This window comes from Mastacembelus armatus, chromosome 15, assembly GCF_900324485.2.
Source record: "Mastacembelus armatus chromosome 15, fMasArm1.2, whole genome shotgun sequence".
NCBI classification, from domain to species: domain Eukaryota; kingdom Metazoa; phylum Chordata; class Actinopteri; order Synbranchiformes; family Mastacembelidae; genus Mastacembelus; species Mastacembelus armatus.
Genome location: NC_046647.1, coordinates 8517710 through 8545704, shown reverse-complemented (window position 1 = coordinate 8545704; position 27995 = coordinate 8517710). Strand labels below are relative to the sequence as shown.

The 27995-nt window shown below is 42.6% G+C and overlaps 1 protein-coding gene across 2 annotated transcripts; it reads right to left on the bottom strand.

Moving 5' to 3' along the window:
- Positions 1–541: 541 nt before the first annotated feature.
- mymx (myomixer) lies at positions 542–27799 on the bottom strand. Of its 2 annotated transcripts, XM_026309419.2 has the most exons (34): positions 27156–27799; positions 26523–26576; positions 25230–25373; positions 22599–22745; positions 21941–22132; positions 21028–21114; positions 20674–20792; positions 20454–20568; positions 20288–20365; positions 20097–20212; positions 18896–19058; positions 14708–14844; positions 14488–14593; positions 13872–14021; positions 13473–13622; positions 12704–12960; positions 11543–11678; positions 10903–11097; positions 10287–10439; positions 9215–9432; positions 8725–8908; positions 8487–8642; positions 7915–8292; positions 7564–7683; positions 4069–6036; positions 3375–3494; positions 3192–3281; positions 3009–3095; positions 2813–2904; positions 2619–2704; positions 2453–2516; positions 2138–2337; positions 1488–1631; positions 542–1395 (listed from the first exon to the last, which is right to left on the bottom strand). In XM_026309419.2, exons 1-34 carry the CDS (start codon positions 27654–27656, stop codon positions 1142–1144), a joined length of 7161 nt encoding a protein of 2386 aa, XP_026165204.1. In that variant the 5' UTR covers positions 27657–27799; the 3' UTR covers positions 542–1141. The 2 variants fall into 2 exon arrangements, with proteins under 2 accessions (XP_026165204.1, XP_026165205.1); XM_026309420.2 differs by lacking the exon at positions 7564–7683 and having other exon boundaries at positions 14488–14597; positions 14709–14844.
- Between the last annotated feature and the right edge of the window lie 196 nt (positions 27800–27995).

Sequence of the window (27995 nt, the reverse complement as noted above, 5' to 3'; positions counted from 1 at the left end):
TGCTCTTTTCACAGCAGGTACAGTATATAGCATCACCTGATGTGTGTTGGTGTTGTCAGAGGCCAGTGCATGGGTCTCATTAGATCCTTTCCTGGTTGTTCTAACTTCCATAGAAACCAGGTTCTTAGCCACCTCCCTGTCTGCGGGAACTAATCTGTCCCTCAGACATCTTGTAGGCAATCACTATCACTGAATATTTTGTAATGCTAAACAGCGGCTCTTTGCCATGTCTTCATGCATATGACTCATTATGCAGACATAATATCTGTAGAGAACGTGTGGTTCCCTCAGCATAAATGCAAAGTTGATTATGGATTTATCTGAATTCTGTCTTTGAATGGTGTCAGGTTTTTAATATGCAAAAATGAGGCTAATGATGTGAAGATTCTCCGAGCCTGGCCTGGCCTTTAATCTCTCTATTCATCTAATCCTCTTGCTCTTCAAAGCCTCCAGACATGACAACAAAGCTTGAATGACATTTTCATTCCAACTGTAAGAAGAATAAACATCTTCATTGGTGACTCACATTCGCAGCAAATTATTGGTTTTTAAAGTTTTATTATGAACAGTCTTCGCTACACTTAGTGTTTAAAAAATGTCAACGTCAAACAAACTCAAGCAGTCTCAAACTGCTGCTTTTTGAGTAAGGAAGGAAATGTTTTACTGTGCCCCACAAGGTATATTGAGAATAAGAGTCATGAGTTCAGGATATTGTTAAAACTTAGTCATAACTGACTCATGATGAATCTGGTCTCTTAAAGGTTTCTCTGCAGAGAAGGGAGGTTTACTGTCTACACAGACTGTTAACCCAATAACACAACAATCCAAAAGAAATACAGAATAACAGTGGCAGAAAATCCTGTTTTTGCATTAATCAAATCTACATCTACACAGTGAACACTCACACAGTATTGTTCCTTTCACTTGAACAAATAAAAAGTAAAGGAGAGCTTTACAAACATCTATTAAAAGGACTTTTCAGTCCATGAAGTGATTTATATAAGACATTAAAAATAAAACCGTGGTAGCTCTTCCAATCATAAATATAGTCAGTAGTAGCATTTGTTTGTCTTAATATGTGCACTGCACATTAGAAACTCTTTGTAAAACCCTTTATTAGTAAAGTCCTCATTGAAAAGCTTCAGAGGTCTCTTTTCCCAAAGAACTTTTTGAAGACGGACTTGTTGCGTGGCCGTGGCAGGCTGGTGTAATTCCTCAGGGCAGAGTCCTGATGAATGTCCTGCTGCCATCCTGCCACAGCCAGCAGCGGAGGCTCGGGGCTTCTGGATGTGCTGTCTGATGTCTTGTCTCCAACCACGAGAGTCACACAGTAGTTGGAGCCTCTTTCCAGGCATCCTGGTTTAAGCAACATGGGTTTGATCTTCTGGTAGGTTGCTGAGAGAAAACACAAACTACAGGATATTAGAAGACAAACCCCAGCTGTTTATGATCCACAGACAGATGGGGGTTAATAACTACAGACTAACCTGATGTGAAGGAGTGGGAGCGACGCTTGTTGATGAGCCAGTCCTGACCGCTGGATTCAGGGGAGTGAGGGGAGGAAGAGGTGATGTGTCTCAATGCTCCAGACAGGCTGTGAGCCATCATCTGCTTTGAAATGTCTTTGTCATCTAGATGCCGGGACGAACACGTTTAAAAGCAGAAATGAGCAACAAAAATCTTTTGCAGAGACACCAGTTGTGATCTGTATTTGTGCAGCCCTGTGATAATCCAGTGATTTAACACGTGGTAGGACAATGCTTTAGCTCCCCCTAGTGGCACATACAACATCTGCAACACTATTTTCCTCACTAGTATTGGCACAACATATCAGTCTGAAACATTACACAGTTAAATCAAATCTTGAATTCCTCTTCAAACACAAATGGTTCCCTCGACGATAAAGCAAGATGAAAGGATAGCTTAGCTGATAAAATCATTGTAGGGGAAATGAATGCAAATACCGTTCGATCAATAACTAGCAGAGAGAACTCCTTTCTCTAAGCAGGAGTGCCCCAGTGGGACTATTTGGTAGCCAGGAATGGAAAGCAGTGCTTGTATTGCTTCTGTTCATTAAAGTCTTTCCAGGTAAACACAATGTTTGTCTACAGAGCAGAAGAGCAGCAAAACACCGTACCACAAGAGCTCTGCGACTGCTCATCCAGACTTCTTAAGTCACTCTGTGGTATATGAGTGAACTCTCTGGTGAGGACAACAATCTCTTTGGCTTGGGAAGCGCTCAGCGGACTGCTCCTGGGCAACGTGGAGGTGACATCATGTTGGGAGGAGCAGTGACATTTGGCCAGGGTGTGACAACTGGAGCAGTGGGAGGGATTTCTGGAAGGTGGGAGGGAAGCATTTTTTTTTTTAATGACCAGACATCACTGCAAAGATCAGAAGCATTTCAATTTTCAAAGGAAATGTCAGAAGTAAGAGTTTGTTTTTTTCTTACATGGAAATGGGGAGGTCTTGATCAAGTGGGACACCTGATATTGAACACACAGACTCACTTTGACCTTTAAGGCAAAAAAAAATTCACAAAAAAGATAAATTAGTCATATCAAAGGAACATAAATTTAGTATTCACATAAAAACCTGCTTTGAAATACTGATGTTACCTGTGTTTGCTTGTATTTTCATCATCCATTTCTTCATCATAAAGCGTGACGAGGCATTAAGCAGGTATTCAGACCCATCGTGGAGCCTGGAGGTCAGAAAACACAAGGAATCATCAAACACACGGCTGTCTAAACATCAATCATGGCCTTCAAAACTCTGTGTAAACTTAAGTTAGTAGTTGTTGAAGTCTTACCGTAGTCGAAAGCAGTTGGGTTTTTTGGTGTACTCTGGTGCAGGTGAACACTCAGCTCCCAACAGGTTGAGCGGCAGTCCACATGCAGGACTCTGCAGCACAACACAGACGGATCATCACTCACTTCATACTGTCCACTTTAATCATTTACCTTTTCTGTTCTCCTGAGCTCTCTGTTATACTTTTTTCTGCTTACCCTTAGTGTATCCTTTCTCTCCTGGTAGAAGCACAAGGTGTGTCTATATAGGACGGCATGGTATGAGCTCCAGCCTCTGGAGGCTGCCTGTGAAAATAAGATAAGAGTGTGAGCTGATGACTGCAGCCTGTACACTTGCTGACCGTGCCGACTGGCTCGAACATTGAATGGAGCCTTTCTTACTTTCTTTCCTCCCTGCTGCAGCTTGTGCTTCCTCTCCAGCGTTCCCTCCATAGACTGCAGCTCGGGCTTTCCACTCTGACGGGGTTTGAACTAACAACAGAATTCAGATGAAAAAAGAAAAAACTCCTCTCTGTGGTTCTTCATAAAAACATTAACTTTTTTGCAGATTGCAGAAAATCTCACCAGGTTGAAACAGCGCCCTCCTGTGGGCATCAGCTTTTCTTGCTTCTCCACATCCTCCTGGCTTTGGTGACAGACTCCGTCCAAACCCATGTGAACTGAGAGTAGACTCATGGAATGATCCTGTTCAGAAAGAGACGATTCCACAGTCATCACTGATGACAGGAATATTAGTGTTAATCCTGCTGTGCTATCTTTAATATAAACACTGCAACAGTGATAAAAGTTGCTGAGCTCTACTATATACTTACATCTAAAGTTTTGCAATGTATGTACATTCATTATGCAGAAATAATTATGAGCATTCTGATAAATATTAAACACTTTTACTCAACTATTGCATTATTTAAACCTCCAGCAAATAAGGCCAGTATGTTAATCTAGACATGCATAGACAATGATGTCTATGTCTATGCACAAAATATGTTAACCTTTGTTAAAATGTACAGTGTGTTGTAGATTTTAATGTACTTTTATTGACTGAAGGGCCAAAGACAATTTCCCACCACAAAACAGATGTACTCTTTTCTTTTCTTCCCTCAAAAGTGGTTCACATTGAGGTCTGTGGACTAGCCACACTAACTGGTGCACTGTGAGCTTGATTGTAATTTGGGTGAACTGATCCTTTAATGGTTGACCGTGTAAAAGTACAGTCTCATACGTGTGCACGTCACAGTATCTTAAGTGATGACCTCACCTTCGAACAACCTGTGCACTGGTCCGCCTCCTTCCCCGCCTTTGCCCCCTCCACCTCCTCTTCCTCCTCTTCATCCTCTCTGTATTGATAAACATATCTCTGATTGTCTCCCACATCTGGCAGCTTCACCGGATCAGACGCTGTCTCATTCATTGTCACTGAAGTTTTGCAGGTTGCCTCCCTGTTAGGAAATGCTGCCCAAGATCTCCTGTCTCCAATAGCCAGTGGAGGGAGGTGTCCTTTGGGACTCTGCTCCTTGTCATAACCCAGCAAGTTCTGAATGTAGGAGGGCAGTCTGAACTCGGCCACAAGAAGATTAGGTGCAGAGGCCGTGACCAGGTTCCTGTAGAGCACGGCTGGGATTTTTGGGGAAGGTGAGCGAGATTTAGGGTCTTTGGACAGGTTTGAGAGTTCAGGCTCTTCCTGGTTGGGCTGGTACATGATGTCTGAGCAGATGCTCTGTCTGTAGTTGGTCTGATTCCAGATATCCTCCAGTTCTTCTTCTTCCTCCTCAAACTGTTGGTGGTTGAGGTGGACAGGCTCGGTATCCAGCAATGCAGACTCTTGAAACGGACCTGAGGCTGTTTCACTGTTCTCCCCTGTTTTAGTGCAGTCTATACCTCCCACCTCTAGGGAGATGAGCCTCCCCACTACTCCTTTAGGCTGCTGGACATCGGGACATGGTGCTTCAGTGCAAAGCTTGATGCTGCTGGAAGTGGAGATCCCAGAGTCTACTGAGTCCTGACGAACACTCACTGTTGATTTTAGATTCACTACCATGTGAGAAGATTGGCTCAGGCACTGAGGTGCAGGGTTCTCTTCACGCACACCCTGGACTCTTGCACCTTTATGGTACTGGTGTCCATTAAGATCTCTAATGAGTGTATGGACACTGGGGCACTTGTGTTTATGTTTTGCAGTACTCTGGGCTTCGTTCACATAAATGGGGACTTGTGAAGGATGGCAGGTTTCATCCCTTTCAGGTGTGCTGGTTTTAACCTTTGATGGCATTTTGTCCCACTCCGGCCCTTGACCCTTTTGCAGACTGAACTGGGTTGTAGGGAGGTCCTTACGAAGTTCTGTCTGGTTCTCATGCGCTTCCGGGGGAAGAGGAGGTTGTGGCTGGACACTCTTGTTTGCATCAGGTGGATCTTTTGCTACAGCTGTGGAATTCTGTGGTACTGAAAAGCTGACATCTCCCGAGCTGTGTGTGACAACAGGAGTGGCTCGGGTCTGTTTGAAAGAGCTCAGGGCTGTTTGTCTCTGGGAGTGGGGATCTGGATCAGTCCTTGATCCATTTTTAGACTCGGGGGGAGCGATAGTAATGATGTCCTGAATACTGGGGATCAGGGTCATGTCCTTAGGTAGGTCAAAGCTCAGCACTGAGCCTAAAGAGAGGACTCTGCAGTGGCTTCTCACCTGACTGGTGGGAAGTAAATTGCTTGGCCCCTCTGATACAGCATACGGAGTAATGCTGTATTCTCCTGAACACTCTGTGTCAATGTCCTTCAACAGGGGATTCTTCACATAGGCTATAGCTTCCACTCCATCCCCACTGGCTGGGCTCTTTGGTGAACTCTTCTTCCTCCTGCCTTCCTTTAGAGGCCATGTATGTGTGTCATATGTTACTGCCTCACAGTCAGAGTGAGGCATCCCTTCTGTTTGCTCTTCCACTCCCATGATTTTCTGGATAGTGTGTCTGCGAGCGTCTCTCTTCCTCTTTCTTTTCTTGCTCATTCTCTTGAGGCTGCTGAAGATGGAGCTGCCGCCGCTCCCTGTCAGGGAGTGGAAGGTCACGTTGGTTGTCTGAGGTGCAGGTGTGGAGGCAGATGGCAAGGAGGAAGAGGATGGCAAGAAAACCGGGGAGGCTGAGGCTGCGGAGTGGCTCTTTTGGCGGGGCAGGGTGATACTCTCATACACAGGGGCCACAGCCAAGTTGTTATCCTTGACATGCAAGTAGGTACTTACCTATTAAAAAGAAAAGAAAGGATATGAGGTGTGTATGTGAGCTCTCATTTCATTTAAGCTGCAAATATGTTACTGCAGAACTCTAGAGAGACTGATGCACGCTGCAGGCCAGAGCCCTGCAGCCCTCGGCCCTCTGTGACACCAAGCACCGTTTTATATGTTACAGATGAATGATGACATGAAAGAAAAAGAAAGACAATCAACTACTTGTCATAGACAAACATGGGTCTCTTTTTTTTCCATATCTCACACATAGAAAAAACCCTATGGATTGAGGAAAACAAGAGCCTTACACAGCAACACAGATATGTATGAAAAACATATACGACAAAAGAAAAGATAAAAGGACAAAAGAATATTGACACAACTGCAATCGCACACTTGCAAGAGTTAATCAAAATCATATGTGGTTGTACATGCCGTCATAGCCAGCTGTAATGGCTTGACCTTTCAACTCTGTGACTAATCTCTTGTTTCTGTGGAAGCCCCAGACTATAAATCACAGTGTGCAGTTTGGGGCCCCTTATTGAAAGTTCAGCACCAGTTCTCTGTATAATGACTGGGCCTGTTTTGCAGCTCTCCTGCTGAGAGCCATTTTGGAGCACAAGATTCATAGGAAGTGAGAGCTGGGTCACTTATTTCACACAATCATGGCAGAACCAAACAAGACAAGACAAATTTCCATCAGCATGGTAAAATGACATAAGGAGATAAGTGTGCTTCTATCAACAATCGCAGCAGGGAGAAGATTATATGCTTCTCTTACTCATCACTCTCATTCTGCCTTTTTCACCAGGGCGTTCCAGCTTTTAATCCAGGCTCATTGAACAAGATATGGTCCAAAGAAAAATTTTAGTGTTGGTAGAAAGTTGGGTTGTAACCATTCATCTGAGTTTACACAAAGCAAGCTCAGTTCCATGACTCCTTTACTTATAAGTGCAGATATTTCACAGCACTGTCTGTTTCAGTTTAAGTTAACTGTATTCATTATAGTAACTTCTAAAGACGATCTTTTATTTTTTGGAAAGATGACAGATTTTTGTTCACTTATTGGGAATCAGACATACTGCTGCATTCCTTCATGTATATGTTTTTACAAACAGAGTGGAACCTCTCTATTTCTCCCCCTCAATAAATATCACAAAAAACTGGACTTCATTAAAATTATAATCGTGTTGGTTTTGGATTTGCATTAATGACTGCAGTTAAGTAGGAAATGGTAAGTTCTGACAGTAAAATGGTTTGTTGTCTTTTCTATCTTTCTCACATTAACTGTAAATTTTCCAGCCACAGTGTCTTTGGAAATGGTGTGAGGGCAATTATGGTTGCATTGGCATGACTTGTTTCCCTTTAATCTTACTCAAGGCTAACAGACAGCGAGCAACATGGGAGAAGCTGCAGACTGACTGTATGTTGCAACAGAGGTTAGTAGAGCATGCTGCCCTCGGAAAACAACTGGACACAGCATGCAGCCCCAGCACACTTCGAGACGCAGCATGCAATGGCAATTCACACCGCGCAATTTACCTCGTTTGCACTCTGCCGATAAAGCTTTCTCTTTCGCTTTAAACTACCCAAAGTATTTTCCAAAAGCCCCTGGCATCGCCTCCAAAAGTTTTTACAGGTAGAAGCTTGAGCCACAGTGGGCTGAGGGAGAAAATAGGGAAAAGGAAGACATGAAGGCCAAAGGAGAGGGAGGAATACAGTCAAAGAGGGAAATCCCATGCAGCGTCACTACAGAGAATAAATGTTTGTCCTTTACAGACAAAATCACTTTTTTCAGTACTTTTGGGGAAGAAACATATGCATCCAGTGCTAATGGCATCTTATAATAGTGTTCAGTAACTTCTAGTGTGAAGTGACATAGGTGTTTCTTACCCTGTGGACAGACTCAGAGGTCTCCTCCACTACCTCCTTCGTCCTAGCAGTTGGATCAAGCACCTGAACCTGGCTGTCCCCTTTGTTACCAAAGCTAAGGATGAGATTGACCGTGCCCCCTAGAGTGGGGCTTCCGGGTTCTTTGAGGACCACAATAGATGGTTTAGGAGACTCAGAAGAGGAAGCCTCACAGCCCCGTGGCCCGATACTGTTCATGACTTCATACCCATCTTCTAACTGCTTCTCCTCCTGTTTCCCAGCTGGTCTAGGCAGCTGGGATGAGGGCTGGCTGTCTTCTGCTGTTTTTAAGTTGTCGTCATCGGTGGTGATGACTGGGGACTGATGGGACTGGCAGGCCTCTAGCTCAGGAGTGGAATTCTATGTGAGAAACCATAGAAAGAAAAAATAGCAAATATTCACTTTAAACTTATTTCCAGTAGCAGGAAACATATGTCAACCTGGCACTGTTTTCTTATTTTAGTTTTTTCAAGAGCATATTTTTTTAGCTAAGGACTCTAAAATACATGAAAATAAATATGGTCTCTAAACTAAAGACCTTTAAGCACATTCACCTCTGTTAATGGAGAGCACACGGTGGCCTCAGAATAAATGTTATCTTGAGAAGAGTCCAGTCTGCTCTTTTTGTGAAGCCAATGTCGTTTCTGAGCCCTCCAGTGCACCAAGATCCACCCGAGCATGCTCCTCAGTTCCTCCATGCGCTCTCTTACCTGCAAGATATCACTCAGGGTTTGCAAAGGTAGAAAAACTGAAATTAACAATATTCTCAAGGAAGTGTGTAATCCTGCTCACCATCTGCGTGAGGTGGTGGTCTTTGTCTAAAAGGTTCTTCCCTGTGGCTGCCAGCTCATCAAACTCCTCAAACCTTTGCTCAATCTGCATGTCCAGCTCTGCAGCCAGTGGCTTCTGACCATCCTTCCCAAGATACAAGGCAGTATCTGAGAAAATACATGACCTGGTGTCTTCTGTCCATGAGCTATCCAGAGGAATAGGGATGGGGTAAGAGATGATGAAGGAGACAAGGAACAGGATTATGAGAAAAGTCATACAATCACAAAGGATGAGAATGACCAGACTCTCCCCAATAGACCAAAACATTCATCGTCTTGTCACACTTGGCCCGGGAAACTCGCTGACCTGCTCAGCACGTCTTAAATTAGCCATTTCACCAGGGATCTGTGTTTGACAATAAGAACATTTTGGTTTTTTCCCCCCTGACACCATGTTTTCACAAAGACGATTACAATAAAGGGGGGTTGCTTCATCCCTATGTCTTTCTTACATCAAAGCGAGGTAGCTCCTGAAGAAGTCTTGGATCTGCACAAACTGTTGCAGACGAGACTTGTTCTCCATCAAGCTTTTCACCAGCTCAGTCCAGGCCTGCAGCGTGGCCTGGATCTTTGCCCTAAATATGTGTGCTCTCTCTGGGCAAAGCTCCTCCAACCGAGAAGCCTGGTCCTCCATCTTCTTCACCTCCTCCCTGATGACTTCATAGTCAATCTGTGGAGAATCACAGTGAAACTCTGTCATCTCCTATCAAACCTGGTCTCACTCAGCCTGTACCAATTCGATCTCTGCATGAGTATGACCTCACCACTATGGCTTTATGCATACCATTCATCTAGAGGCTCATATGGTGTACATATGGGCTGCCACGCTATAGCAAGTTTGCAGTCTTTTTCTTTTGACAAGGCAGTAATTAATAGCACTGAGGGTTTTCTGGGAGTAATACTTCATAGCGTCTCTGCTACAGCAAGCCTCCAGAACACTGAGTTGTGGATGCCTGTATGCTGACGGCACAGTTATTTCAGTTTAGGAGATTAGGTCATTTCTGCTCTTTAATGGTATCACATCCAGACAGCTGTGTGCGTGTGATAAGCATAATACTGCCCAAAAATGACTAACACAGAACTTCACCATCCCCGAACTCTCCCATCCTGTGACCACTCAGACGCACGTACACACCCTCCAGATTTACTCACAAACTCACACACACGCACACACGCACGCATGCACACACACACACACTTTGAGAGCTCACAGAACAGTGACTCACACAAGCATAAATAAATATCCTGTGTGAATAATAAACTTTTGCACGCTCCATGTGTGTGATTGCACAGTGCAGTTTATATAATAAATTAAACACAGCACAAAGTTGGGTGAGCTGGCCCTTTTTTTAGATGTGAGAAAATCTGGCACAACAGGAAACAGACTGTGGAACAATGTGTTGGAGAGAGAGTGCGAGAAAGAGCGAGGGTCAGTGGAATGGAATACTGGATCGTATTAGCACCAGTGAATCATTTTAAATGTTTAAACCATAATCACAGCATGTGTCGGCATCTTCCTCCCACCTCCAGGTGGTCCTGCTTCTCCTGCAGAGTTTCTAGGCCACAGCGGTCTGGCTCACACTGGACTGCCATGTCTGTCTCCCTCTCTAGGATGTCCAGGCTTAGCTCCTTGCTACAGCTCAAGCACTCCTCCACTCGCACCGCCAGGCTGGCGTGCTGGTGAGGCACAAAGACATCAGAAGAACTCATGGGATGTCATTAAGTCATCATACATCACTGTGTATTATTTGTTGTCCAGTGAGAGCCACATTGCAAATTAGTTTGTAAAACAGTGTCATGGAGCTGCCACTAGTATGTGTGCATATGCTATTTTAACATGTGCTGCTTTTTTTTTTTCTTTTTCTTTGTTACCAAAAAATAAATCAAATGAATGCAAAATTCTCATTTGAAGGGAAGAAGTGGCTCATTAGGGACCCATTAAAGTACATAGCCACAGACAAAAAGAAACCAGATGTGGCTCTATTGTTTTGTGCAACTGTTTCTAGCAGAAGTGGGTGGACTTAAAAAACCATTCAGCCTCATCTAAGATGACTAGCAAACACTGTTGATAACCATTGGATTTAATGGATTAGGCTCAGACCTGTCATGTGAACACACTATCTGTCCTCAATGTCAGTACCTCACTCAGGAGCTCCTGGATGGCCTGGTCATGGCTCTGTGATCGGCCTCTTTCCCTTGCAGTGTCATTCAGCATCTCTACGGCCTCTCGTAGTTCCTCCACAGGGTCCCCCATGTTTTCTATCATCGGCTCTCCTCCGGCACTGCTTTGAAGTCCCAGCAAAGTAGGAGCTGAGGAAAGCTCACTCTGGAGAGGCTGTTAGGTACGTAAAGAGAGATTGACAGACGAATGAGCCAAAATTATGAAAAAGTTCTGTTAACCCAAATTATACACAACATACTTTCTCATTATAGTGGTAGACTAGTCCATTAATGCAGAGAGTTTTTGGTTTTATTTTCATAATGCCACCCTAGTACTTCAAAATTTAATACTGAAATATTATTATAGTAAAAAAAAAAAATCAACATTGCTGCAACTAATCCACACAACACACACTATCCAGAGTTTTGTAAAGGACTATATCTTCAGTAGAAAGTAGTTCCATTAACCATTTCTAGACATTGTGTCTAGAAGGACATGCTGTTGAATTGTTTTCACTTTGCTTTGTGTATATTCAAAGCATCACCACTGAAATATTATGCAGCTCCATTATACTGAGTAGAGGCAAAAGAATATCTCAAACCCCTAAAATGCTCCTCACCTGTCCCAGGCTGTACTGACTGTCACTGAGCTCCTGGCTCTCCTCCAGCTCCACACGCTCCAGGAACTCAGTCAGCATTCGTGTATCCTGCAGCTCTGAGCTCTGCTGGGTCAGGGCACACTGGACACGATGGTACCTGGGAAGTACATACAAGCAGGAATGTTGTTATGACCAGTTACACCTTAGCTGTAATCCACATCCGCACGTATAACCCCACATCCTTCAGCTTAACCACAAAGAACCCACATGCAGCATACTGAGTGCATGACACCATGCTGGAGCACTGTTTAAAGTAATCATATATCATGTCTCACATAAACATATCCTTTACTTCACAGAATGAAGGTAGTCTGTCTGTGCAGAGTTTATTTGAGATGGTAAAAGGAACAACTTGAAAGAGTATTTTTTCCAGAATAAATGAGCCTTAAGCTGCTTATATGTAGCGTTACATAGTGACATCATTCCAAGTGTCTTACAGCTGCTTAGCAAGAGCCTCTACCTGCATCAGTGAGACTCTACAAGTGTCTATCCGTGCCGCATCTGACACCCCCACCCTGGAAACAATTAAACTCAGGCCTTTCCATTTCTTTATTTTCTCTGGTCATCTTTGTGTTCTTTACAAGGTCTGAACTCGTGTTTATTGGTACAGCTACAGTTTGTCCAGTAAACCAACCATCATCACGAGTCCGACCTGTCTTTTGACTACCAGAGAGGTAGCTATCAACTTGCAAACATAAAAGGGGTGATTCTGACACACACTAGCAAGCTGGGGCTGCACATCACGGCTGTGGGCTAGACCTTACTACGTGCTGCATGAATCACAAAAGCATAAACCTGATCAGTGAATGAGCACATGGAGAATATTTTTTGCCAGGCTAGAAAAAAAAAAACTTGAGATCTGTGGATATATTTTTTTTTTGGTTTTCATGGTGAAAACTGTTTGTCTTTATTAGGAACTAAACTCTTGTTGGATTGAAGACATTGCAACACCAAACCTGTGTTCTCTTGGAAACACTGAGTCTGAATCTGTAGCTTATTTTCATTGGCCACAGTGATGAACGAAGCCACCAGTCTGAGATTGTTCACATCCATAACATCGATCTTTCATCATGAGAGACATCAGGGGGTTACCCTCTACCTCTCCTCCTCTGGAAAACTCACTTTCTTTCCACCTCCTCCATGCGTTCCAGCAGACCTCGTGTGTGTGGGTGACTGTGGCCGTAGAGGCGGTCCACCTCCTGCCTCAGGGCACTAAGCTCCAGGCTGCGTGCTGCCACCTCTTTCTCCAGCAGACAGCTCTCCCTCTCAGCCATGCTCATTGTCTCAGGGTCACCGGCCAGCACTGATTCCTTCATGGAAAGCTCAACAGACTCCAGCCAGGCTTCCAGGCTGCTCAGGGCCTGGAGCACGTTTACAACCTGTAAAGGAGAGACGCAGAGAGGCTGGTAATGTACAGATCATGCCGCTGTGATTTGCAAGTGATTTAGTGCACAGTGAAAACAACCAGAGGTGATGTAGTGTACAAAGAACACAAGAGACACACCTCTGACCTACATCTTTTAATAAAAACCCCTTCACAAAATAAGTCATCAGTCTGAGTGGATTTGTAACCTCTTTCTATCCCATAATGGAATTATGTGAAAGCACAATTTATATCCCTTGGATTATCCTTCATAAACTGTTAGGGATATAGCTTACAAACGCTCCAAGCTAAGCTGGTGAAGATGAAAGCAAATGAGCTTCTAAAAATGAGTGTATGCATACAGCCCAGGCTGTGGGCCTGCATAAAGCTTCTCACAGTGGGAGGGGAGAACTGATCCAGATAGACCCATCATAACCATAAATTTCCCCTTACAATTTCAGAGTTAAGTAACTTGCCTCAGTATGACTTAAGAGGAGTGCCTGCTGTGAGATGTTTTATGAATCTTACCCTAAAACCCAGCTCCTCTGAGGCCTGCAGAAACACAGTGTTCCTCTGGTGCCTCCTCCGCAGCTCTTCCCACAGGACTTCCAGCTGGCTGAGGAACTCCTCGATCTTGGCGCTGCCTGGATGCTGCGCACGGACCAGCCCGCGGCCCTCCTGAGGAAGGGGTGTTAAACTGATGAGAGCCTCTGATGACTAGGTACTGGGATTTATGTTGCAAAATATAGGCTTAATCTGAAGCATTGGGTAACCAAAGCAGTCTCAGATGAAATGTCGGCTTGTTATTTGAATAATACACAAACCAGACCTGTCAAGGCGCCCAGTTTGCAAAATATGGGGAATATTTTCATTCAAGGCATTCATCCAGTACTTATGTTTTAAGAGAAATGGTGTGCTTTGGCTTACCCTTTTGACCACTTCTATTCTGGCTCTATTGGTGAGGATTTCTTGTTCCAGAGCATGTTGACACCTCCTGGCTGGCTCCAGCCCATCGAAGCTGGCTATTGAACACACCTGTGTGGCCATGGACACGTTGTCTTTCAGCCAGGACAGAGTCTGAGGAAGAGAGGAGAGACAGACAGGGAAAGGGTTAAACAGATGAAGAGTTTAATAGAGTATTCTTTGATTGCAGAACAGCAGAAAAGATCCAGCATCTAGGTGATGTTGCCCATCTTGACCCATTCAATATCTCCAATTTAAAAACAAACAAACAAAAAAATCAAGACAATTACTGGAAATGAAGGAAGTGTGGCGCACCAGTCAGCACATAGCCACACATGAATGCAAAACAATTGAGTCTACTTTAAAAATATGACATAATGTCTGTGGTGGTTATAAGAAAAGTGTGTTATAACTGATGAATACAAATGTAGTGCTGACATGACAATTCATATTCTGTGGTGGTGGGTCACAGGATGAACCATTTTTTATCAACATCTGTTCCTTAGTGTATAGAGAGAATTTTGAAAATGATATCTACTATAAGGGGAAATGTAGCTGTGGCTGGCAAGGGTCAGGTCACCTTGTCAGCAGACACAGTGAACCTCTGAAGCTGCATGTGAAGCTGTGGGTGGCCTCGCGGGGCGGTGGCTAGCCTGGGCTCTGCTCTGGGCTCTGCTCCAGGCTTCCTGCGGCAAAGAAAACACGGACATGTGACTCCAATTATGACTTACATAAAGACCTCTCATTATGTAAGTCACAGAGAGAGAGAGAGAGAGGGAGAAGTCGGGCTGAAATGTCACCTTTCACCCTTCGATTGATGTCTGACGATGACATCATTTGCACTGGCAGGGCTGTCTCCCATGGCTGAAGAGGTGTGGTTCGCCAACTGCTTCTCCTGGCTTTGGCTGCTCACTGTTCTCCCACATTTAACAGTACTCTGTGGACAAAAGAGAAAAAGTCTCTGTGAAATCCAAAAGATCATCAACATGACACTTGATAATGTTTTGATTTTTCTGCCTGCCCCAATGAATAAACATTGAGTGGATGCATAAACATCTCAGATAAAGGATGTAATGCCATGAGCAGTCAACAGACAGTGACACGTTGCTGTAGCTCGCTGCTAACGTGAATGTTATAGTGTAGCTGGAGGCTGGACAACATGGAGAGCTGCCCAGAGTGGAGTAAAATCCCTGCAGTAACTGACACAACTTTCTTACAAAGGCTGGCTATACTCGGTGAAATAACCCAGACTAGGCTAAAGATACAAGCTGCTTTTTCTGTTTGACAGGATCAAAGCTTGTAATAAAAATACTTGAGATGGCAGCAAAGGTTTCGGTAAATTAGAATTGCTTTATGAATGAACAAAATGTCGCCAACATGTGCCATACCGCTCTGATGACTAAAAAGTTGGAAATATATCCCTATTTTCTCTAGTCCCAAATCTCATTAAAAAGCTGCAGTGTTTTTCAGCCTTGGATACTGATTTCCATGGCTGCCGGCTCCAACTCTGTTCAGTGGAGTTTTTAGCAAGGTCAAGCGCCGAGCTATAGACCTTGTCTATGTGCACAAATATATTAAAGACATCAACAGCCACTAAGCCTCTTTTAAAATCATCTGCCCAACCATTAACTATCTTTAAAGGCTGGCCAAAACACTCTGCTGTGGGTTTTCTAATGAGAGCTGCATGTATTTGGACTATTACAGAACCACAGTGGGGTTTCCTGATAGTTTCTGTTTTTACCAACTGCAGTCCACTATAAAAACATAACATAACATATATATGGAAGAATGCTTATATAACACTAAGAGATGTTACTTATTAAGCCATTTTTGTGTCTATTCTTTGTGCCTGTGTTCTTTATATAGGTTTTTAACTGTGAAGCTGTTTGTAACCAAGGGAAATAAAACAAGTGACATGAAGTGGAAATAATGAAAGGAATTGTAAATTTATTCAAGTGTTCTGTTACACTGACATTTCTCTAACTCTATGACTCATGCTGACCATGCTGTTTTTATTGTTCTATAGAACATAAGCAACAAACAGCAAGGCAAATATAGATGTGTTAATGCTTTCATGTTAAAAAAAACCTCCATCCATCCATCCATCCATCCATCCATCCATCCATCCATCCATCCATCCATCCATCCATCCATCCATCCATCCTATATACCCGCTTATTCTTAATTATGGTCACAGGGATCTGCTGGAGCCTATCCCAGCTCTCTCTGGGTGAAAGGCAGGGGTCCACCCTGGACAGGTCACCAGTCCATCACAGGGCCACATAGAGACAAACAACCTCACACACTCACACTCACTCCTATGGGCAATTTAGAGTCACCAATCAACCTGACATACATGTTTTTGGACTGTGGGAGGAAACCAGAGTACCTGGAGAAAACCCACACAAGCACAGGGAGAACATGCAAACTCCACACAGAAAGGCCCCTGGTGGGTTTCTAACCAGGAACCTTCTTGCTGTGAGGCAACAGTCCTAACCACTCATCCACCGTGCTGCCCGTTAAAAAAATCAAAAATGCTAAATTTACACAGCAGCCAAAAGTCACAAAATAAACATTAATAATAGAGTTTTATTGAGTAACTTTAATTTAAGCATGTAATTTTCTAACTAGGTTTACAGAAGAAGTGAGTCACCTAGAGAAAAGTTCCACCTTCAAAATTATTCAAGACATGCAGTAAATTCAAGGGGTATAACCTCATTTACTACCGTGCTACTCATTTTATAGGCAAGTCTGAGATTCACAGAGACACATTATCCGTCAGTGAAGTGGTAAAGCTGCAAAACTATCATTCCAGTGTTATTAATTTAACAGACTTTATAGCCACTGCTGATGTTTCCTCCCCTGATATTTGCCCTTGTCCACCATCCTTCACTGTGGCTTCCACTGTAAACAACTCCCAAGGTGCACTGCACACAACATCCCACTCTACCATATGAAAAAGAATTAAATCAGCCACAGGAAAGAAAAAGCCATTTACTATCATATGCACTGGTCTTCTGTGTTTTCAGGCCTCATCCAATCATCTTCTATTTTAGTATAAGTCTCCTATCTGGGTACTATTGATTCTTAAATGATTTCTTCTGATCTTCTCCACTCCTGTGTGTCTTTCTGCAATGTGCTATGAAGTGATGTCAGCCAAGAACTATTACTTAGCACCAAGCCCATCTGGTCCGCAGCCTCAGCATCTGGCTGCAATTAGCCAGAGAAACAGACAATAGCCATATTTACCTCCAGGAACAAGAGGCCATACTACTGCTAAAACAGACATTAACATACGTATACATTATGTATATATTCCAATCACAGCTACCTTTAACTGACTGAGTCAAATTGCACCAGAGAGATACTATGACAACAGAAGTTTGCATATGCACGCACGTCTGCAGATACATAGTACTGTCTAGCAGCACACATGCAAATGTCTCAGAGTCAAAACTAGCCCAGAGACCTGTGCAGCTGCACCTCTTAATCTTAAAAACACTGCAATCAATTCAGCACACCCGGGAGCTGAACTTAAAGTGCTGTGAAGGTATGTGACAAATTACTTTTACTGTTCAACTGGTGGTTTGGTCTGGCACAGTTTGGCCTTTGGGCTCTAGGGTTTTGGTTGGAGTGTCTTATTAATCCTTCCATAAATTGTAAAAAGTGGGGCTCTATCAAACACTACATTCAGGTATCACCCAGCTCCCAGTGCAATAAAGACTACTACCTGCACTGAAAGGGCTCAGGACAGCCATACCAATGAGCTAAGCTCCTGTTGAGTTAGTCAGTGTTGCTGGCCTGATGGTTCCTCTTACAGGTGGAGAGACCAAAGGGCGGGTAAGAGCCTAAGGACATGAACAGGGATAGAGAAACTCTTCCAGAAACCCAGGGAGAGCTGAAGCTAAAGTTTTCTCTCCTCTGACATCAGCAGCATTTTCTCAGTGTGCAAACCAAGCACTTCATAAGAGTCCAGGGTCAACAAGAGGAGAGGAGCACTGCATTATGGGATACCTCTGAACCAAATAGCCACTGTATATTCACGTATGGATTATAAAGACCTTAAACGTGTTAAGACTAAATATATACTTAGTTACTGTTTTTTAAGTGCAGCACACTCTTTAGTTCACAGTGTTTTCTTGTAGGTTTATGAGCACTGGGGTCACTGTATGAACAGCCACGTGTTCACTAAAGTGCTGGTAGGCCTTCAAGATGAGGAATGTCTGAGGAATCCACGTGTTCTGGAGATTATCTGTCAACCTGGACGGACCCACAGTCTGTCTATTCTTATAGTAGAAATCCAATGACTGGTTACTTTTGTTAAATTAGTTGAAATCCAAGATATATTTTTTTTTTACCATAACATGAAATTTCGAGTCAGAGGAAAAGGCTTGTTTGCACTGGCACACCCTGGAATCATGTTGTACAGTCACAAGTTGACATTTTTCATGGAAACTTATGAATTCTTGTGCCAGGGTAAATAACAGCTCTAAAAGCTTTTCCTGTGACTTCTACAGGGCGATATTCATAATATTTGCAGACTGGGGTTCTGGTCAGGAGATAGAGACTCCTAGCAGGAAAACAGAGAGCGAAAGGACATGTTGCTCTGTTCGATCCTGTTGTCTGATTTTTAGAGCTGGTATTAATCTGAACTTTTTTATCAATGGGGTCCTCACAACTAGGACATCAGATTAAATGCAATTAACCAAATGGAGGGATGGAAACCCAGCAGTATACTGGGTTGAGTAGAAACCACTGCGCTGACAGAATATACGAAAATACTGTTATTTAGGAAAAAAACTGCTTATTGTAAATCAGGTATTTTCCAAACCAAAGGACAAAGTGCGTCACTTTCTGCAGCCACAGATGCCGTAGCACTGGAAGAAGCTGAGCTCATCCTCTGCCAGCACTGACGGCGTTGTTCTCTCCCAGTCGTGAGCCACAGTGTGGTTACTCCAGTAATAGAACAAAATACCAGAGGAACTTACCACACAGCCTTTCAGACGATTCTGCTCCTCCTTCACCTCCTTTCCCATGATCCTTTGCGTCTCTGTTCCCACGTTCCACTGGGCTTCTTGGCCCAGTGTCAGGGGGTCAGCATCTTCCCTGGTGAAAGTGGAGCCAGTGGGAGAGAGCGTAGTCCTGTCACTCCTGCAGGACAAGCAGAGCAGCTGACAGCAAGTCTATGATGAACTCCAATTATAGCGCTGAAGTTGATAAGACACATGAGATGATGTAATACTTGAATCTAAAGATAGCCCACTGACATGAGAGTCTCTCAGCCTGTGAAATATTTGGAAAGCAGAAGATGTTGGCGATAAATGCATGACTGTGACCTTACTCCTAACTACATTTATTACCACTATCATACATCTTTATTGCCAAGGTATAAATATTGTAATATTATCATGTGAATTAAGATAAAGTGAAATTTGCCATAAATATTTGTAATCCCCTGAAGAACCCTACGATTTTAATAACATGTTTCCTTTATACAATCAAATCAAATCAAAAATATTTTTCACAAATCTTGTTTCCCAGTTTACTACATGATTTAAATGATATATATTTAGTTCGGTAGCTGTTACTTCTGACAGTATAATAATACAAAAGCCAGGATTCTTACATAAGGCTATTAAAGTAACTATAAACTTCATTTACAAATTTTATACAAAATATGCATGTAATGTATTTACTTTAGGTTCAGCTGGCTATTCGAGGTGACCACAGTTTTGAAACTGTGAGAACAAACCAGGCTTACTTAGAAAAACAAGACATTATTCACCTCATGCAGTAACTCGAACAAATGGTCGAGCAGTTTTCCAAGCAGCGCAGTAAACTACGTTAAAAACCCAAAAGTGGGTGATGAGTGATGCGCTGTGTGTCAGTCTCCAGACATCCAGACAGACCGGGCTGTTGCTTTGCTTATAATTTTTCACTCATTCAAACCCAAATTAAACAAGGCTAATCAAGAGCTAAAATTCTTTACGTGAAGCTCATGTTCATTTGGAAAACTTCTTAACAGGTTTTGCCAATGCAGATTGTTGAAGTACAGTAAAAACAAAAAAAAAAAAAAATACTGTTCCAACTCCAGTGGAAAATTGTGGAGGACCAATTACTGGGTGAAATGGCGCATGTATTGACAAGGCCACCGAAGTTGCTGATGATATCCTTGGCTTGCTGTCTTACCTGAAAATTTTCTGAAGAAGCGCCCAGCAGTCCTTCACCTCACTCTGCTTCAGTGTGACGCCGGCAGCCAGGGTAGGATGGAGATTAGACAGCTGGGACACACTCACATCAAGCATCTACCACACACAGGCCCGTAGGTTAGGCAGAGAAGGCCTCGGCAACACACTTTCAAATGAGAAGGTGTTTCCTACCATGATTTGTCCGGCAATTTCACGGATTTCTCTGTCTCCGAAGTTGTCCAGCTCTTTGGATTCGGATATGCTTTTCCTCTGTGAGAAATGATATATATCAGAGGTGAGTTAATTTTGAATTTCCTTTTTTTAAGTAGAAAAGAAAGAAGCGGCCGGGGATTTTTACCATGTTGTTAATAGCAAACAATGTATTATTGGCTTGCTGGTAGAATGAGGACAACTCCAGTGCCAGCTGAAGATTTTCATGGCAGCTTTTCAGATGAGACTGGACCTTAAGCCACCTACACAGCCAACAGATGACAGAACAAATAAATTCATTTGTCAAGTCATCGCGAATGAAGCTGTTTCATTCTGCATATTAGTTCAACTTAAGGGACAAAGTGTACAATTTATTAATGTGTTTCCTCCTGCTGGAGATGTTTTTGCCATCTGTCTTCCCCTGTTTCTCCAGTTTTAGGGCCAAGTGGTTGATCTCCTCATAGAGGTTTCTGTATAGCTGCTCATCCTGCAAGGAAACAGAAGAACAGAATCCAACTATGACCTCAGCTGTCTTTACCATACACCCTGGGAGACAAATTACAGACAGCCATAGATAAATGACCGGGAAGGCTCTACTGAATTATAACATAAACCATTAACATTTGGGAATGTGTATATCTTTATATCAAGAAAGTTCTTTAGCAAGTACGTAAAATGTTTTAATCACTTGATCCTTTTACTGTTCCTTTACAAACGCTCACCTGCTTCAGATCTAAAATTCTTCTGGTCAGCTGCATTTTGTCAACATTTTCCCCTAAGATGTTCACCAGAGTCTGTTCCTCTTCCTGCTGGCACACATAAAAGTCAGTGTTTATAGCCTCTGTTTCTCAGGAACCCAACCATTATTTCTTTACACAGACACCAGGATTAAACCACATTACCCCAGCTACCAAGATGCTGAACAGAAATAGCTGTCAACATTAGGAGACAAACTTGTTACTAATACAGAGAGGAAAGAAAAAGAGGAACAAAATGAAGAATGATATATTTTTTTGTAAGCTTTATAAGCAACATCCTCCTGGACTTTCCCACAGGTCCGTTATCAATCATCAGTTCCCTCGGACATGAACAGAAATAAACACAAGCACTGAGACACGCTAGATGATTGCTTTTTGATAATGACAGGCAGATGTTTTACACCAGTGAATAATAAACAAGTGATGGCTTCAGGATACTGAGCTAATTTCCTGTATTAGCAAGTGTTGTGTTTTTTTTTTTAGTCAATTATCTTGACAACTGTTGATTAGGGTCTGTCTGTCTACTCACATTTGCCTCTGAGTCAACTGTTTTAGGAGTTAAGTGTTTCAGCTGGAGACCTTAATTAACACTCCTAGCTTTTGTGTTTAGATAAAGCCGAAGAGGAAATGAAGAAATGGAGGGTGGGTACAGGATCAAACATCTTAGGAGTGAGATGCCTGTGAGATTAAAATGCACCAAACTAACACAATTATCTGAAGTAGTCAGTGTTAAAATTTAAAAATGAAGACAGAGAAAATGAAAACGCCAAATCCCAAACATCCAACTGCTGAAAAACAGCTATTATTAAAAATGCAATGGTTTCAAATTCTTCTTACACTTGGTATGATAACAGAAAAGGAGGAATACGTTTTTTACCTTTTCTTTGATCCATGCTTCCAGCTTGTCCACTTTTTTGTTGAACTCCTGCAGGTTCTTGGCTCCACCCATGGCCCTGGTCTGATTTGCGGCCGTTTGTTTCAGGGTCTGCCACTGGTCCCTGAGCTGACTGAGCTGCTTCTTCACCAGATCAGATGTGGGGTTCAGCCTGCAGATCAACTGCTCACCCATCTTTTGAGACAGAAAAACAACCTTAAGATGTTGTTTATTTGAAGTTTGGTAGAGATGGAGCACTCAGGCTAACACAGAACAGTGGCTGCCAGGGTCATTGTTCATTTAATAACCAGCTTCCCAAATCTTGGAAAACTGCCATTTATGTCATGGATACAACCTTGAAAAATGTTGTGTCAGGGGGAGGTTAATTATCAGCAATGTACCATTTCCACAAAACTTTCTCCTGAGGGAAAAAATACAAACTGTCTTGACAGAGCTGACTAGAAAATTGACGGTCTGCTTTTCCCTCTGGTCTATGAGACCATTATGTTATGTGTTAGGTGATCTGACAGGTTCTTTTAGCACCAAAGACAGTGATTAATGGTTTCATTCAGATCTGCATTACTTGCTAAGATGTTAAAGCAAACATATCATTTTGGATATTTCAGTTAGAGTTCAGCCTCTTGTTGAATCATTTTGTTACCTGGTTGAGTTGAATTAGGGTGTTCTCAAAGTCTTTGAGGTCTCTCTGAAGTGTCTGTGAGGCTTCCTCCCAGTCCTGCAGGGGGCAGCGCTGAATATTACAGCCATCCTTCAGATCCTGCAGCTTGCCTTTGATCCATGCCTCTGCCTGAGACGCAGACACAGACAAAAATGTTCAAGATATGCTGCACACTGTATGCAACACCCAGCACTACCTTACGTGTGTTTAAATCTGAGAAGGCATCTGCTTCAGAGACCTGATGTAATATAACATAACTGAGATTGGCATCGGGAACACAGTTTTACTTCTGCTGACCAGGAGAGCTAACAGACCATAATTTCTTCCCCGACCTAAGTAATACAGAGCCTCAGACACATCAAGAACAGCCCTTTGTTCTCCAATGTCATGTTATGCTGAGCAGAAGTTTCTTTTGGCATGTGTCCGGACTCCATTGCATAAGACTTTGTCCTGCACAGCAGCCTTTTCTGGCAACATTTGTATGAAGTGAGAGCAGCAAATAGGGTGGCCAAAGTCAGAAAATGTTGGAAAGTACATTGTTTTCTGTAAAGAACCCAGTGTGGGAAGTCAATGATCCATCCAAGTCACAACAACTGAATGGAACAATAAATCAACTGATGTTCCTCCACTTCTAAAAGTGATCCTAAATGAGTCATACAGCTGATAAAATTAGCAGAATTTTATTTTCCAGCTTGTTGCTTTTGTGTATGCTGCAAAATGTCAAATAATACTTACACACATAAATAAGTCATTATAACATTACATCAAACAATCATTTCCCATGGAATCCAGTATGACAATGAATAATAGACTCTGTAGCAACCCTTCTTTTGAATCCATCAAAAACTTAAGACCACACACGATACGAACGCTCAACAACTCTTTGCTTTAGATTAAAATGTGATGTCACTTCTCCTCAGAGAGGCAGTTCATTAATTTTACGAGGCCCTCGGGGCAGCGGAGGTATTTCTAGGTTGAACAGAAGGAAAAGAGCTTGACAAAACAGGCCTGCCTCTATCTCCTCACACTGACTCCCATGGCTTTATAATGACCTCATACAGGAAGTCTATGATTCCCTTGTTTCTTCCTGTGCACTCTCCACAACAATAGTCTGTTTATCGACATGTACAGTTGGGCCATAGTCTGGCTATGTAGAGAGCAGATGTATGCAGCTCAGACTGCTTGTGATTTTTTTTTTTTTTTTTTGTAAAAAATGTGTGGCCACGCTGGAAACATCACAGCAGTCAACACAGAACAAATCTGAAAATAAACTCCCCATTTCATCTGTATGCAGAAACCACTGTTTTTCAGATCTTTTCATTTCTACAAGCTTCAAACAAACCCAGTTGAACCAGATTAGTTGGAAAGTGAGGATGGTGTGCTCATCTTTACGCTCATAAAATGTTTACTAACAAGCCACATTTTTAGCCTCTCTGGAAATCAACCTGGCCCTGGGAAGACTGAGGGAGTGGAAGCCTCTCTACTTTCTCTATCATGGAAACGATATGATGAAAGGGGAGAGGTTTTGCAGAACAGCCTCTGAGACCTCAGTGAAGACATGCTTCTCCATGTGGTGACCTGCTTTGCTCTCTTAGCTTGAAACATTAGGGGCCTTTAAAGGTCTGTCTGTGGATGGCTCACTTCCACTTCCACAGTGGTGTAATACTGTAATAACACATTTTCATCAGCGATAGCAGTCAAGCAAATCCCTGTAAAACAAGCAGGTCTGCAGTTACTAAAACCTCTGTACAAAAAAAAAAAAAAAAAAAAAGCTAAAACACAAACAACCGCTTCCTCTGAAAGCAAAAGAAGTGTAAGCTCCACTTAAGAGTAAAGGGCCTGCTAAGCCTGTTAACATTAACGACGTGCTACAGAGCTGTTTTCAGCACGTACGCATATCATATGTTTCTTTCAGCGGACACATCCGAAATTCATTTCTTATTGTTGGAAGCTCACAGCCTATCACTCGAATTGGTTGCTCAACAGCGATCTGATGACAAAGCCAACTGCTGGACAAAATGTCCTTCAGCCGAACTCGCTGAGAAATGTCCTTGTACGTTGGGGTGGACGCAGCGATGAGATAACACAACCAGTTGTGCTGCTTGGCTGAGTCTCTCTGGGCCATAGGCGTGAAGAGATGGAGCCAAACAATGATCTCATCCCTAAATAATTGCTTCACTTGTGGCGGCTTCTCCTCCCTCTCTTCCCTCAGCCGAACACAGCTCATACAGTTCTCGAGACAAAATAAGAACCAGTACATATTTTGCTCTCCTCCGAGGGTCATGCAACAGGCAGCTTCCAGTCTGACTTCATTTCAAGAGTGTAACTGTTGCTTTTGACATAAACCCGCTCCAGCTTCTTTTCATTTAGCATCAGAGCACCAAAGGAGATGGGAGATACTGATATATTTCATTTTAAAATGATTTAAAACATCTCCGTCTGCAAAATAAACAGATTGTGGAAAAGTGAAGTGGAAAAAGTGTACCCTCTTCAAACATTTTTATTAGTTTCCACTTATACGAGGAAGCAGAGAAACTTAAGTGGGAAACACAGGCTCTCACTTAAGCAGCATGTGAAAAAGTGCTGCTTTTGGTTAAGTATGTAACGTTTTACCTGCAGTACTTCTTTGCTGAAGAGCGAGTTGCGCTGAGTGAAGCAGTCAGACTGGGACGTAACAGCTGCTGATGCTTCATTCTGGGTGTGTGGATGACTTTCTTTCCCTGGAAGCTCTTTTTTCTGTGATTCAGACACTGATATCTGTGAACACATAATGCAGACCTTCAGATCATCAATGTGATATGGTCCCGATACAATCGCTTCACACTGAGGGGATCTGTTCTAGAAATGTCCATTAATTTCGATTACACTTTTTTTTTTTTTTTATACTAACTGGAGACATTGCCAAGGTCCATCTTTAAAAAAAAAACCCTACTGTCAGCACTACATGAGATGAAATCAGCACAAATATCACCGTTTCAGTAATGGACAAGCATGCAGCTCTCCTATCAGGAAACATCTGGGCGCATGAAGGAAGCAAGAACGGACAGACCGTCTGTCTGACGTGTTTTACTGTCAGCCTTGCATGTAAACATATCACCTTTAAAGGTAAATCATGTGCAACAGGTAACGACACCACCTCATTCTCCAGTGTAATTATAAGCATTTTTGGCCATATGCATGAATAAAATATAAGCAGAACAAAGTAAAGCATTGTTGTGGTTACAGAATAAGAGATGGTATGAATGATTACTGTCATTTTTGTCTTAAAAGGGGAAATGAGACCATTGCTGTGTCAGTGTGTTATTATAAGCAGCCTCAATAAGGACTTCAGCAAGCCTTTTCTTTTGTTAACATCTTCCCTGACCTCATGTTTTCCAGTGAGTCCTGCCTCTGCAGGGTCTGCTGTAACACACACGGATGACTTCAACCAGGAACAGGCCAAATCCAACAGCCCACTGACTTTAAACAATATCCTACAACATGCTGATGCTGTTTTTCTTCTTTAATAAACTACAGCCAAAAGAGAGGAATATTTGTGAGGCGTTCAAAGACACGGTTGGTTCTATAACGCGTTTTCCACCTCTGTTTAACTTTGTTCCAAATGTATAATATAATAAACTCTTTAAGCTTGGCGAACCCACCACATGACTTCACTTCCTAAACTCCAAGAGATTCATCAGCTCCGCAGCTGCTTCGCAACTAAACAACTGTTTCTCCTCCGCTTTGAATGAAGTTAGGAAAACAGCATCATTATCAACAACGCGACAACCAATATAACAAACGATTTTAGGCTGAATATAACGCTCACATTGTTGTTGTTTTTTTTTAAATTAAACGCATGTTCATTGAAATAACAGCAACGAACTGACTATTTGTCGTTTTTTGTTCACTTTAGTTGCATCTTACCTGCTGGACGTCCGTGCGCTGAAATCCCTCCCCGCTGTCTTTTCTGAGTAAAACCTTAAATATGAAAACAAAATAAGCAGCACGCATTTGGTGAACGTGAGCCGTGAACGAGTCGAACAAGTTGGACGAGAAAGAAAAATTAAAGTAGGCAAAGACAGACACATTAAATGTCCCAACTACAGTAAATCTTACATTTTCTTTTTTAAAACTGACTTTTTGATCAAATACAGTTTCATTGCAGATAGATTTGTCAAATAATATGTCATAAATAAATAATCAAACAAATAAAATAAGGGGACAACAATTTGTGTTCTTATGTAGCCAAAACTAATATATTTTTTGAACTGTAAGTTTAAAAAATGTAATAAAACATCAGTGTTCTGTGCTGAGTTTGAGTGTAGTTATCAGCATATTATTTAAACCTGTTCAAAGAAGAGGATTTACAATTTAAAGTTGAATTTAAAAGTGAAAGCTTAACCCCAAAAGTGTTTTAATTATACTGAAATATTAAAACATATCATATCTGCATGTGATGTTTATTATTTCCATGGTTATTAGATTAGTATAAGTAAAGTATTAGTATTAGTATTAGTATTAGTATTAGTATTAGTATAAGTAAAATCTGTAGTTTACCTTAAACTGAGAATTGGGTTTATTCTCACAGCTCACTCCTAAGATCCTGGGCAGATGTGGAGCTGATTTGTTGGTGACGTTGTTGTTGTTGTTGTTGTTTTCAGATGTGGACCCTGGGACTGAACGCTGTGCTGGTCCCAGTGTCACCTTGTTGTCTGATCGTTCTTGGCTTCCAGAGATTGTGATCTTCTTGATGGATCTGGAGACAGCAGAGGGAGAAGCGACGTTCTGGTTCAGGTGGTCCTCTGCTGCCATGTGCTCCTGGTTGCACTTCACAGGGGCAACCTGCTTGACGATGGGTGAGATGAGACAGGGGCCATGTGCACAGACCTGGGATTGACTGAGGTAGAGCGAGTTCAGGTTGTGCTGTATCGTGCAGTTATCCAGACTCTGGCTCTGCAGATAACTCTGTGTAAACTCCTGGCATTTTGGCACAGCGGGGACTGACAGCCTCGTCCCAATGGTGAAGGGCTGCACCTTCCTCACAATACTTTCAGACATGACAGATGTCCCGATAAGAAAAAACAACAAACTGAAGTCCAAATGAGCATAAAAAAAGTCTGTCACATTCCTCTCTGCACCCTCCTCACTCAACAGTTGTCCAGTCTCTGTTCAGCAGGCAAGTGGAGGGAGAGCTCAGTTCTCCACCTTCTTATGCATGTTGAGAATGCACAGCACACAGCCCAGGATGGCTTCCTTGGACTCCTGGGATCGTATGCGGTCCCAGACGTGGCGCAGTGCTGTGCCAAGGTGGGCAGCGCCTGTAGAGAGGCTTCTTCTGAGGAACTGTGCCAGTGAGCCTGCCAGCCTGCTACTGAGGAGCCTGATAACCAGGGACCG

Excerpts from the sequence above, each read along its gene's own strand:
- mymx (XM_026309419.2), bottom strand. The coding sequence starts at position 27,656 with ATGTCTGAAAGTATTGTGAGGAAGGTGCAGCCCTTCACCATTGGGACG. Across the intron at positions 20,569-20,673 it reads AGGAAACACATTAATAAATT|GTGGCTTAAGGTCCAGTCTC; the intron begins GTACACTTTGTC and ends TTGGCTGTGTAG. Across the intron at positions 1,396-1,487 it reads CTCCCACTCCTTCACATCAG|CAACCTACCAGAAGATCAAA; the intron begins GTTAGTCTGTAG and ends GTTTTCTCTCAG.